Source organism: Schistocerca nitens, chromosome 4 (genome assembly GCF_023898315.1).
Source record: "Schistocerca nitens isolate TAMUIC-IGC-003100 chromosome 4, iqSchNite1.1, whole genome shotgun sequence".
Taxonomy (NCBI): Eukaryota; Metazoa; Arthropoda; class Insecta; order Orthoptera; family Acrididae; genus Schistocerca; species Schistocerca nitens.
This window is the reverse complement of record NC_064617.1, coordinates 959,265,254-959,278,360: the sequence shown is the minus strand read 5'-3', so window position 1 is coordinate 959,278,360 and position 13,107 is coordinate 959,265,254. Positions and strand designations below refer to the sequence as shown.

The window sequence follows — 13,107 nt, the reverse complement described above, 5'->3', positions numbered from 1 at the left end:
AAAATTTCCTCATTCTTCATTATGTGCTTTCAATAACTCAATGCTCCAACTACTTAGTAAATCATTATCTTTACTCCTTAAAATATTTTACATTTCAACAGGACTCTACATACCCGTACTTATACATCTTTATTTTCAAAAGATATGACCCAATTATTTCTTATTAATGGTACAATACACGAACATCAAAACTGTTCAGTTCGCCCACAACTTGAATGAGACTCATCTCTGTATTAAATGATAAAAGCTGTATTTTAAATACCTTAAATATATGAAGTAGCATGCACAATAAATACTTGTATAACGATAATCTGGCTCAACTGGCTTTTCTCTTTACGTGATTCGTGTGAAAGATGCTGCATCCTTCTAGGAGTTCACAGTTCATAACTGTTATTAGTTTACTTTGCATAGGGAAGTGGTAATTCCAGAAATTAACACCCCAAGAACCAAATTTAAAATGCACAGAGTGCTTTCTTCAGCCAGATAGGTGCCCCTCAGAAAAAAGTCTTAACAGCTAATTTAGTAAAGTACTGAGCCTCTTTTACTTTTTCTAGAAAGTTTAAAACTAATTATTTGTTACAACCAATTCCTTGAAGTTTCCTTATTAGATGGAAATTGTCACAAGCCAGTGGAAGGAAAACTGAGAAAGGGAACGATCGACAAGTATCTTTTACCAATGCCTCATGGCAAATATTGACTTTGTTCAAACATTACTGATACTGGCCAGTTTGGCAACAAAATTATAATTACCAATTCAACTACTGGAACATGAAGCCAATGCTATATTAATACTTTGAAACCAATAGATAATCTAATTATAATGCAAGATTTCTGCAACTAAAGTCAGTCATCATTTAAATGTGATGCTTTGTATTTCTAGGTTGTGAAATAATACTTCAGATGTGGGCTAGCTAAGGCAATAAATCTGAGCACAAAATTCAAGTTATGGTGACAGACATATGTAACAAAGCCCAAGATCACAGTCAGGTTGACAGTTTTACTTGCCGCAAGTAAGAAAAGTTGTGTGATCAAAATGAAAATACAAATTTCTAGAATTATGATAGCTGAAAATTACTATAGGCCCTGTTGTACAAATTTGTCCCACCAAACAAAATTTTCCCCGCCAATTTACTTGGTCTCAGGCTTACAGTTTTGAGGCTGTCATGTTAGAAACTATACTTTTGCAAAAGTTACTACACACACACTCTAAGGAGACTCTCAGCAGCGTGATTGATGGGATTTATGAAACCAAACAATAACAACTGCTTTCTGTTTGTTACCAACATTAGATGAAATTTTGTATGTACAGATTTGAATAACCCATAGTTGTTGACATGTTAGAGGCATTAAATACTGAGTTTTCTATTAAGTTAACAGTAATCCGAGAGCATCCAATAACAAACAACGAATTTCAGTGTCTATCAACTCAGCTACTCCCATCACCCACATTGCTCACAGTACTTGTATAGTGGATGTAGAGTAGAACAGGACAACGCCCAGCGAGGGCCACTTTCTCCTCTGTGTGCAGGCTGAGAATTCAGCTGTTTCACACAGCCAGCTGGGAGGATAAGTTTAGAAAACTAGTAACAGATAAAAAAAGCAGCAACAGAATGATATTCATCACGGGTTATTTGTGGTTATGTTTAGTCCTAAATGACTGCCTTAATTTTCCACAGCTTTCCAATTGTTCTCTCTTTTTGGAGTGCATGTTGTTGTGGCACACTGTTCTGCAATGTAGCTAGAGATCTGCATTAGAATGGAAGGATATAGTTTAACTGCCCATTGTTGAAGAAAGTGAACAGGAGAACATGAGAAAATGCTTGGCTACAGTTACTGAGAAGTTTCAGCAGTAAATCATGTACTGTACCATGAACTTACTTTTATTGTTATAGCCAACACATCATGAACTTATTGGATTACAACTGCTGTTATACCAAATACACTGTGCATTCATTCAGTAGTCTATAAATAAATGGCACAAATGCTTCAACTCACTGCTCTAAAATGTCACCCATCTGGTTTTCTCACACTGCATACTGGCAACCACCTGTTGACACACACCACACATGCATTCCCATCACACCTAATTTTGTGAAACACATGAAAGCAGTGCCCCTAATATCAATGCTTCTTGTTAACTTTCCCCACAATCTGAAGAGCCAATGATCAACTCACATCATACACCACCAAGATACTTCTACAAAATATTCATGAACAGTCCCCTGTTAGCTTTTACACAATCGTCTACATCATGATTAAAAAATATTTTTTAAACACGCCAATATAAATAATTTTAAATAGTGCCAGGAAATCTGTTTTGCTAAACTAACAGTTTCTAAACATGATACTATGATGTCAAAATGGTTTTACCTTATAGGTGCAAAACAATAATCCCAAAAGAAAGTTTTACTGGAAGGGGAAATTGTATTTTCCAAATCTAAAAAAGGACAAAAAATAGATGCAAAAAGAGCTGAACTAATACTTCCCAGGGTTTCTTAAGTTGCACTCTAGCATAAAAATTGCTCACAAACTTCCCAACTATTCAAAAACAAAAAAGGGAAAAACTATTTCCACAACTATCAAACTGGTAATAGTATCTAGTCTGCTGAGGAAGAATAATGGATAGTAAAGTTAAGGGTAGGCCAACTTAGGGTTAATAAATCGTCAGCAAAATGGACAAAACACCCCCACCCAAGTGCCCAGATATGGTGGCCATGTGTGTGAGCTGTGTGAATTTTGTGCGCGTGTTTTAATTCGGGAGTACTATTGGCTCAAAATTTTAGACATTTAGCAGTCCTTTTCTTTGTGCTCGTCTTCAACTTAATGGTTTCTCTATATGCTGAGCAGTAGCCTATCCTTTTAACATTACTGTTGTCCCATGTTCTCATATACTTGTTGCCCCTGTTCACACTACATGAAAGATCTTAATACACTATACATGGTGTCTCATTGAAACATGCCTGGGAGGGATCCACGGGGCACGCACTGCATTTGCCGGCTGCTGCTGCTGCTGTTTCTGCCGGTTTTCTCAGATGCCAATACTCAACGCACACCCCCATACACTGAGTGTACCGGTTTTTCTTTTGAGTTGCCTTTTGCCAAGTTAAATTTGCTTCAAATATTGTTGCTAGGCATCATTATTGCAATTGCACCGAGTCTGGGGCTGTCCCTGCCCATCTGTCGCTGGGCCTCGTCCTCAAGACAGAAACACGGCGTGCATGTCTTCTTTACTGTGTGACAAATGTTCGGATGTTTTGAGTTTCCTGTCAAGTTTGAATTTGGTATGGTACACACCAAGGATCAACAAGTGTTTCGTGTGCTGAACTATGCAAAAACAGAATGAAATGATAATTAAATAGACACCTTAGCTGCAAACAGGCGTTGATATACTTCACTGGGGACATGTTGAAAATGTGTGCCCCGACCGGGACTCGAACCCGGGATCTCCTGCTTACATGGCAGACGCTCTATCTATTCATTTCTAGCAAAGCTGCATGGTCATCCACGGTATGTGTTCTTTCGAGAACAGATACTACCGTCATATATAGCAAAAACAGAATCATGTGGAATGTCAACTTGAATTCATACGAATATTTCCCAGTGTGCATTTTCCCAATGATTTGGTGGTAAGCAGATTAGTGGAGAAATTTCAAGAGACTGGATCTGTGTTACACAACCAAAGGCCTCGAGAACCTAGTGTTTCATCTGAAAATAAATTATATGAGATTGGGGAGGCATTGGAAAGAAGTTTGAGAAAATCTCTGTGCCATTTGGCACTGCAGTCTGGTGTTATGAGTAGAGACCGGATTATATGAATCATAAAAACTCCGCTGCAGAGTGAAAATCTCATTCTGGAAACATCCCCCAGGCTGTGGCTAAGCCATGTCTCCGCAGTATCCTTTCTTTCAGGAGTGCTAGTTCTGCAAGGTTCGCAGGAGAGCTTCTGTAAAGTTTGGAAGGTAGGAGACGAGAGACTGGCAGATAAGAAAAACATGGTAGTTACTAAGTACATTATATCTCAAAGTCCAACCTGTGCATATCAATTATGAGGAAGGGCGCCGGCCAAGAATAAAATCAGTACAATTAGAAAACATTTTCTGAATACTTTCTGGCAGAGGTTACGAAGGGGCCTTTCTGGGATTATTTTCTAAAAATTTGCAAAATGGAGACACATACTGTGTTTCAAGAACTGTTCCTTCTTTGCTATTGTTGTAGGTAACAATCAGATGTGATGCGATTGAGTCGCAGTGAAAGAATCAATTCGCACAAGACCAATTTCAAGATATTTCGCACCAGAGCGGCACGCTCAGAAACAACATATAATCATGAATTTTTTTAACAGTATTATCTTTTAATTAATACTATTGGACCAAAGCATCATTTATGATTTATTTTATGTTTTCCTACTACTGTAAACATAAACGAACCAGTACTTTCCCAAATGTTCAGTAGTAAGACTGTGTCTTCGATCACTCAAAACATTTCTATAAGCACAAAAGGACCATTCTACATCAAATGAGGTAACTGGGCAGTATTTGAATTTGGGTGCTATGTTGGCACTTATTGTTTCTGGTAAAAGTTCACCCATCCCATTAATAAAACTATCAATATGGCACAAGGGTTCAAAATGTGGTTTATTGCTTAAAATGTTTTCAAACTTTTTTTTTTTTTAAGTTTTCTTAAGAATATCTCCGGTAATGAGGGGTTCACTAGAATAATTTTATTCATTAACTGAATAGATTCCCTTAACGCCAAACCTTTAGTTTAAAGCTTCCTAATACTTGCAGATATGTGGGAAAAATGAGTGCCAATCACAAAAATGTCTTTTTTAATACTGGAATCATTAAAAGCTTCCTTGCACTGGCAAAATACCAAAGCCTCTGCACTATCGAAGTCATTTACTACCCCTCTAATGGCCTCGAAATGTTCATTGTACCCATGTACCCCAATGAGTTACCACTGGTCGGGAGGTAAAGGCACATTTGGTAGTTTGTCTTTGTAGGTCTTGGTGCGAGCAGGAGCCTTTAGAAACACTTTCTTTGTGGATTAAATCAGTTTATTTACATTCACAAAAGTGGAATGTATTACTTCAGTAATACAATGTACTCCATGAACAAAGCATGTCACATGAATCAAACTGGTATAAAATACTCGGAGGGCTTTTCCTGCTTTGATCATACAGGGAGCAGCTTCTAAAATGAACACAAACACCCTTTCCTCTTCAGAAGATTCTGGAAATCTTTTTCTGATACCCCCATCCACAAATCTGGCGATCATAGAACGATTTACTTTTTCCAAGTTCTCCGCAGGCCGGTAAATAGGAAGAAGGAGGCTCTTCTTTTAACGCACCAACAATTAAATTTGCAATGTAACAACCACAAGTGTCTGTAGTTCCGTCAACTGAAATCCAGATAATGCTGTCCTTGAGTTCATAGCGTATTTCCTCCAGAACATTTATGTAAATTGTCGGTACATGATTTTTATGCAATGTTGATTTATGTGGTATATTTTGATTTAAGCAATATTTGCGCAGCAAGCCTCTGAGTATAGGGTTTGTAAGTTCGTGAGAAGGAATTTTGCTTGCGATGAAGTCTTCACACAGATCCATGTTAAACAGACTTTTTTTTGTTAACTTTGGACAAATCCCTGCTACTGCAAGTTGCTGTTTTCAGAAGTTGTCATGGTCCTTTCTTCTGCATTCCTACGATATGAATACTTGTCTTGATGTGTTGACATATTCAACACTTTTTTTTTTTGTACGATCCTTTCTCTCGCAAACTTGACAATATGAAACAATTCCGTCATGTTAATGTTCCAGGGTGATCAGCTATCCACGAAATGTTTCCTTTTTCGGGTGGCATGGCGCCCAACACGTTACACACGACACATCGTAAACACATTCAACTGTGTACAAGTAAATAAAAAGCTAAATGAAACAATGGACAAGTAACTAGAAGCTTGCATAGTTTGATTTAATTGTTGCTGACGCGTACAGTGTGACAGCGAAGGGGAGGTGCGCTGCACACAGGGGCAATGACTCTGTCTGCCTGTTCCTCTTCTTTAATGATTTCACTAGGCAGTTGCCTCCCGGTTAGTGACTGCACGGGAAATATGGAAGCGTCCGATCCCGCCCGTCTGCTTTGACCCATGACGTCACAAATATGGCGGAAACAAAAACAAACACACACACTTTCCACAAGAAACCTAATGACACTAACGGGACAAGCGCGGGAAATGGGGTGTTTTGGGTGGGGGGCAAACTAAATATAAAAAAATTTAGACGCCTTGCGTAGCTACAACGTGTAAGTGAAGAAGTGAAGACAGCCATGCATGAATACCCACCCACCTCCCCAGGGGTCGTAACCCCTGCAACCCATAGAAGATAAAGATGCTTCAGTAGCTGATTAGTGTTTTTTGTTCTTTTTTAAAAAAAATCTCACGGGATAGAACGTACAGATCAGAAAGATAAATATAATAAACTAAAACAGAAATTGGAGGAAACAGATAATTAAAATAAGTAGTAAGTGTTTTTAAATTTTTAAAAAAAAATCTCACGAGATAGAATGAACAGATCAGAAAAGTAAATAAAACAAGATAAAACAGAACTGGAGACAGCCACACTCAAACCAAACTCCGCGCCGTCATGACGTCACACACAACACCCTTACGTCACGGGTAAAAGCCGACGCGTGGGATCGGACGCTTCTGTCAACCCACTGCACGCAGTTCTAGGTAGCGGTCAATCTGTGAGACATCAAAACTACATCGAGCTAGAGACTGCTCATCTAACTTTTTTAAATATTGTAAACATAGAGCGAAAATATGCATTGTCACTTGTTTTTAGTAAAATATGCAATAACCGGTGAAAAGGAGTCAAATATGCAAATGTATATAAGCCAATTTCTAGCCACGAGCATCTGCTCACAGAGCTGTGCACAAACTGAAATTGAAACCATACAAAATACAGCAGTGCATCAACTGAGGAACTGAGATACTGCTGCTCGATGTCATTACTGCAACTGGCTGTTACAGTCTGTGCACAATGGGGAACTTGACCCTAAGATGCCTTTTTTCCTGATGAATCATGGCTCCATTTGTCAGGGTATGTAAATTCTCAGAATAATTAACATTGGAGCTCCGAAAATACCCACGAATTACATCAACAACTTCTGCATAACATGAAAACAGGAGTGTGGTGTGCAATTAGTGCAATCTGAATTATTGGACAAATCTTTTTCCACAAAACAATACAGTCTGACAGGTGTGTGAACAATACACAAGACCACACATCGCCTGTGACAGCAATACAAAATGTTTTGGATGATAGGATAGTTGACTGGCCTCCTCATTCTCCAAATCTAAATCTATGTGATTTTTATGCTTGGGGAATGTTGAAAGACGAGATGTATGCAACCAACCCTCCCACACTTGAAGAGTTGGAAGGCAGTGTTTGGCTAGTCACGCCCAAGATTTCAGCAGCCGTAATTTGTCAAGTATTTGCTAATGTGTTCAGGAGATGTCAGGCTGCTCTTACCACAGAGAGATATCATTTTGGGCACATACTGTAAATAAAGGTAAGCTTAAGTTGGTAAAATGGCAACAAGGTTTACACTCAACTCAGAGAAACCACGTGTGCTGCCGACCACCCGCAGATTAGTGTCCAAAAGCTGGGTGCAGTGGTGGGCGGCGACCAATCTGTGTGACCTGTAGACCCCTCCCACGTGTCTTTTGTGAGACACTGTACTTGACTACAGTTTAATGTCACAGTATTACCATAATAACTGGTTTCATTCAGCTACAAAACATCTACTTATCTTCATGTTTCCAAGACCATTCTAAACCAAAGGACCACTTCCCGAAAAGTATTGTGACACTGACAGAACAGCCTGATTCACTTAAGATAAATGATTTCTAATTATGGGTGAAACATGGTTCAAGGGCTATTGTTAGTAATTATTGACACTCGTCTGAAATGATTTGGAAACACACAAGATTAGAAGATATTCTGCAACAGAACGAAGCCAGCTATCATTGTGAATAGATGACATCCTCTAACAGAAAAAAGCACTATCCCATTTTGAACTGTGAGAGTTTTCATTACATCATCTTAAAACCCGAATTTTTCAAGTTATTAAAAGGCGGGCTGCAAAGATTAAACATACGAAATTATGACTACCAGCACAATTTATTTTTTCCATGATAAAATCATTTCATTTGTGTGTTAAATGAACCCAACTCAAATTACCCTTGTTGTCAACAAGGATATGACAACTCAAAAGTCAGATTAATGAAAAATAAACATTCTGACCATTTTTGGCGTCAGGAAAATGGGTAACCATAAAAATCATCCAAAAGAAAAGAAAAACATTTGCCAGAATCACTTGGCCTAAACATTTTTTGCTATAGTTTTTTCAAGGGTAACACTCTACTAATCTGAAACTGCCAATTGCTAATATTTGAACTTTGTAACTACACACGTTACACTAAACGGACAACACTTTCAGAAGTTTACACTTCACTCACTTATGTACGAAAAGGAAACAGTACTTACCCGATTAAAGAATTACTTTATTATGATCTGTACATCCTCTTCTGAAGAAAATAAGAAAATTGAATGTTATAATATACAATCTGTGCCAATTAATGAGATAAAAATCAATCTCATTTGTTCTCAGCGGCTCCACTTTGTTTTTATTAATAATGATCTGTCATAATAGTTATTTTCAACTAACTGCATCACTAACATGTGCATTAAAGTGCACATGTAACAAAATAATTAATGATGCAAGTGTAGAAGTAATTACTCACTCTAAAGTGTTTGGCCTTTTGTTTCAATGCAATCTCGTTAAAATTCCACAGGTGCTTGGGGTCCTGGGAATATAAAGCACCATTTTACATCTAGTCACACCAACCCTTTTAAAAATATTTGCCCCAATCAAGGGCAGAAACTAAAAGCACACATTGCACAATGTTGAAAATATGCTTTAATATATTACCAAAAGAGTGAAAAATACTTACTTCTGCCCCTTTACTTGTTTGATGTGATGGAATACATTAATCACATCACGTATTCTCCTTGGAGCTTCCTCTATTTTGGATGCTAGGCAAATGCAGCCCATAGCAGTAGTTTCCATTGCATGGCGTACAAAAGAAGTTGAATAATAAAATCGTTGAAACAGAACTTGTCCTGTAGCCATTGCTACCTAGAAAGCAAGTACAAAGTGATCATTTTCTGTGAACAGTTGAACAGCACAATTGAAACCTTTGCTCTGGTTACAGAAAAAAAGCTTTAAACACCAACTGTTTGCTGCATAACACAGGGAAGAGAAACCAATAAAACAGAAGAAAAGTATTAAAGACTGAGGCTGACAAAAATAATATTATCAACTCTCTTTCAAATACTGAGTAAGTAGAGTAGCCACCCGAATAAGAGGTGTAAAAGAACAACAGACTTAGTAATGGGAAAAAAATCTGCTTCATCTGCTTGCTTGGTGGAAAACTTTACGATTACTGTCATGCATGCAAAAACATTAACAAATAACTTCTGTGGAAAATAGTTTAAAATTTTTTTACAGTATTAAAGTTATCAATAATTCATAATTATGGAGCCTTCCCAAGCATTTTTAAAGAAACACTCTTGACAAATCAAGAATACAAACACACTAGCGCAGTTCAGTGGAATTTACAATTACACTCATAAAAACATTATTTAAATTTACAGTGATTACAATGTATATCCATAACAGTTGTCCAAAAATAATCTTCGATAATTCTTTTTAATTAGTTATGCACCAGTATTAAGACACTGTTGACCACTAACAAGACGCAGGGCTTAATGTTAATGGAAATAAACCAATAAAATAAGAGTATTTACCAACTTGTTCACAATTAAATGTAATACTTCACAGAAAACAGAAAGCTATTTGCTTTGCAACAACTTCTAAATTTCTGCATTTTTTAAAAGGTGATTGTACAGCAACACCGAATGAAAATTTGCTCAGAAGTAACTGACAAAGGGAAATCTGATAAAATAAGGAAGTAATTTCTCACAAACTGCTTTTAAAAGGATTGTAAAGGTCAGACATTTCTTTAAAGGAACAGAAACAGATTTTCAAGCCACACTTCGGTGAATGCTGGGATGGCTCAATTTGATTAGGCCATGGCTGATTCCCTGCCTTATCCTCCTGTTATGATATCCTATTATGTTAATGTTTTATACATACAAATTATTTATGCATATTTCTCGCATAACCAATACTACTGTACTAAATATTCTGTGGACAAACACACAAGCACTACACAATCTCCACAAGTTTAGGCTATGTTGTTTTTGCTCACTGATCTGATATTGCATTAAGTAAGCCCTAGTTATTAAATTCTTACAAACTGGAGATAACTTTATCCTCAAACACAAATTGACAAGCCTTTCACTCTTCTATGACATCACAACCACCACAGCAAGAGCAAAAAATAAAGCAAACAGGAAAAAAAAATCCTAGTAGTAAGTAGTAGCATCCCACTTAATTTTTCTATGGCTGCACTTTATTTATTATGTAATATGTGCCAAAAATAGACTGCAGTGATGAATTTTATAAGATGCAAGTTTTTCAGTCACTACACATATGAAGACATTGGGCAGCTAGAGCAATGTATCAAGTTACTGCCAACAATTTTGTTAAGAGTTGGCAAAGACAACAAATGTGGATGCAAAATAAGGCTTGAACTGTGTGTAGCCAGATGTTTTCAGTCGCACCAGATTTAATACAGCTTCAATTATAAAAGCTAAAACTACAAAGCACACTCAGAAACATTGTATTACACAGTGCGCAAGTACCTGACAAGTATTTTGATGACTATGACACACAAACTGTGCCAAACGCTATGGGTGCCCACTACGTAACTTTTACCGAATTATCTCCTTCTAAGCTAACATAGACTTCGGCTAGGCCTACCTTCAGATCAGTCTTGTCACCACAGTGAATAATTAGGGGGTGGACCACTTTCACTCCAGTTGGCTATCCAACAGAAACGGAACACAGCCTATGTTTTTTTAGCATTGCAAAAAAGTCAGTGAAGTGAATGCTGTGTCCACCATTGTAGTTGTTTCATAATAACTAGTATCTACTGCCAATACTGATCATAAAAAATGATTCAAAGTGTTCCTTACCACTGTGTTATCTCCCTTTTTTACAGATACATACTCTCACTCAAAGCACATTAAAACTTGCAACACTACCGTTTTTCTTTGACCAATAGCATTTAATTTCATGAAATAACAATTTAAAAGATGCATGTGGTTACAAATTGATTCGGAGTGCTTCCCAAGCATAGGTTAGGCTGGAAGACGATAGTTTGGTTGTGAAAGTGTCACAAAACCAGGTTTTTCAATATTTGGTTGTGGTGATCGACTAATTTGCAGCAGTGTAGCCCGAGTCACATGTTAGGCTACTGTTCATTGTGATAGTCTGAAAGTTTCATGAATTTTTATTAACTCACATGGAGCATTTCGTAAATACATTTGCGTCACCATTAAAATCTTAGGCCAGTACTGCGTGGAGCAATAAATCTGTACAACGGTTACGTAACATTAAGTCGACAATTTCTTGAATTCTCCGATTAAAAAAGAAACATTCAAACCGTCAAACTTGCGAGACAGAACTTCTTTAAGGCCTAGCCTACTTATCACACTGCTATGAAAAATTTAATACTTCATAAGACGTTACAATAACGCTATCGATAAAATGGACTACGTAAAATTGGCGCTGACAAGTTCTATTACAGACGTCATTCAGATTTTTTTACCTTAAAGGAATTCACATTTTGGGCAACATTTAACATTTGGCATACAACAAAAAACAGTAAAATTCCAACGTTTATTATCGAAACGAACAGGTTTTCTATTATTTTAAATGCACAGAGCCGTCGTCTCATCACAAGAGCGATATTTTCAAATTGTGCTGGTCAGGCAACATCTACCCTTTTCACATAGTTTACAAGATTTACAACGCTATAAGAAGAAATGTACAACACATCCGTATGAAGATTTAGGTCCAAGCCATTCGCAAAACAAGGTCGTCGCAAGGATGAACCAAAACTATGATACATTAAGAAGAAATAATGTTGTAATATAGTAAAAACAATACTCACTTGAGGTAGTTTGAGCAAAATCCCCGCTGTCTGGATTAATTCACAGCCTAATATCCTCAAATCAGTTTCTGTTTCAGCATCAAGTCCATCCAACTGAGAGGGGGTTGGCACGAGTTTCTCGTCGGGTAATAAACAGTTCTTCAGAGTTAAAACTATTTTACCGTACGGTTTTTTCACTGAATTCGAAACGGTAGCACTATCCTGTTTTGGTGTACCCATTGTTTTTGTACTTTAAAACAAAGTATCACAAATAAATTACAACCTTCGTAATAAAACAAAATGTCCGACCATTGCACATTTCAGATCCACTTCCACTCATTCGCGTGACCTCTATCGACAACAGGTCTACCAACCGAACTAAAGTGTCGTCAGAGATAAATGTTAACAGCATCAAACACCCAGAAAGGGCGAAAGTAGTATTGCATTATGTTATTTTTGAGTTCAATCATGTATTGCCCTATTAGTTTTCTTTGGATGTTGATGAACTTCTCAAAGCAGGTTCGGCTGCATCGCCTTCATCCACAGTAAGTACAAAAATATTGGTTTTACAAATGCAACCACCGTTTCTCTCGCTACAATGTCTTTAATTTGCTCGAGACACGTTTCGTATTTTACATTCCGACATCTTCAGTGGACTTAATAATTATTCGTTTTTCTGGCCGACGTCTGCGTTTCATCTCATCTCTATTTTTTGATCATAGGTAAGAGATCGCACTGTCACTAGAGTTGCAAAATATCGACACATTTTCACGTCAAGGTCTTTTTGTTCCATAGTTTGCATTCATACTTCGTAAGTTCGTAAGCAAACTGCTATTAAACAGGACTACCAGTCTGGCGGTAACTTCCAGATTTTCTTACGAGAACTGTGTATGATTTCTGTCGTAACTGTGTGCTCGCCTGATCGGAGATATAATGCACAAAAAATTGGCAGGTCAACTGCAATAAAATAAGAATTCACGT

At 37.3% G+C, this 13,107-nt stretch overlaps 1 protein-coding gene across 4 annotated transcripts in view; it reads right to left on the bottom strand.

The window, feature by feature from the left end:
• Positions 1 to 12,465, bottom strand: part of LOC126253639 (cyclin-L1) — a 69,480-nt gene extending 57,015 nt beyond the window's left edge. For all 4 annotated transcript variants that reach the window (XM_049955129.1, XM_049955131.1, XM_049955130.1 and 1 more), the window contains exons 1-2: positions 12,148 to 12,465; positions 9,019 to 9,203 (exon numbers count right to left, since the gene is read on the bottom strand). In XM_049955129.1, the coding sequence (XP_049811086.1) occupies positions 9,019 to 9,203; positions 12,148 to 12,366 (404 nt within the window). In that variant the 5' untranslated portion in view covers positions 12,367 to 12,465. The remainder of the gene's footprint in view (positions 1 to 9,018; positions 9,204 to 12,147) is intronic.
• Positions 12,466 to 13,107: the final 642 nt, after the last annotated feature.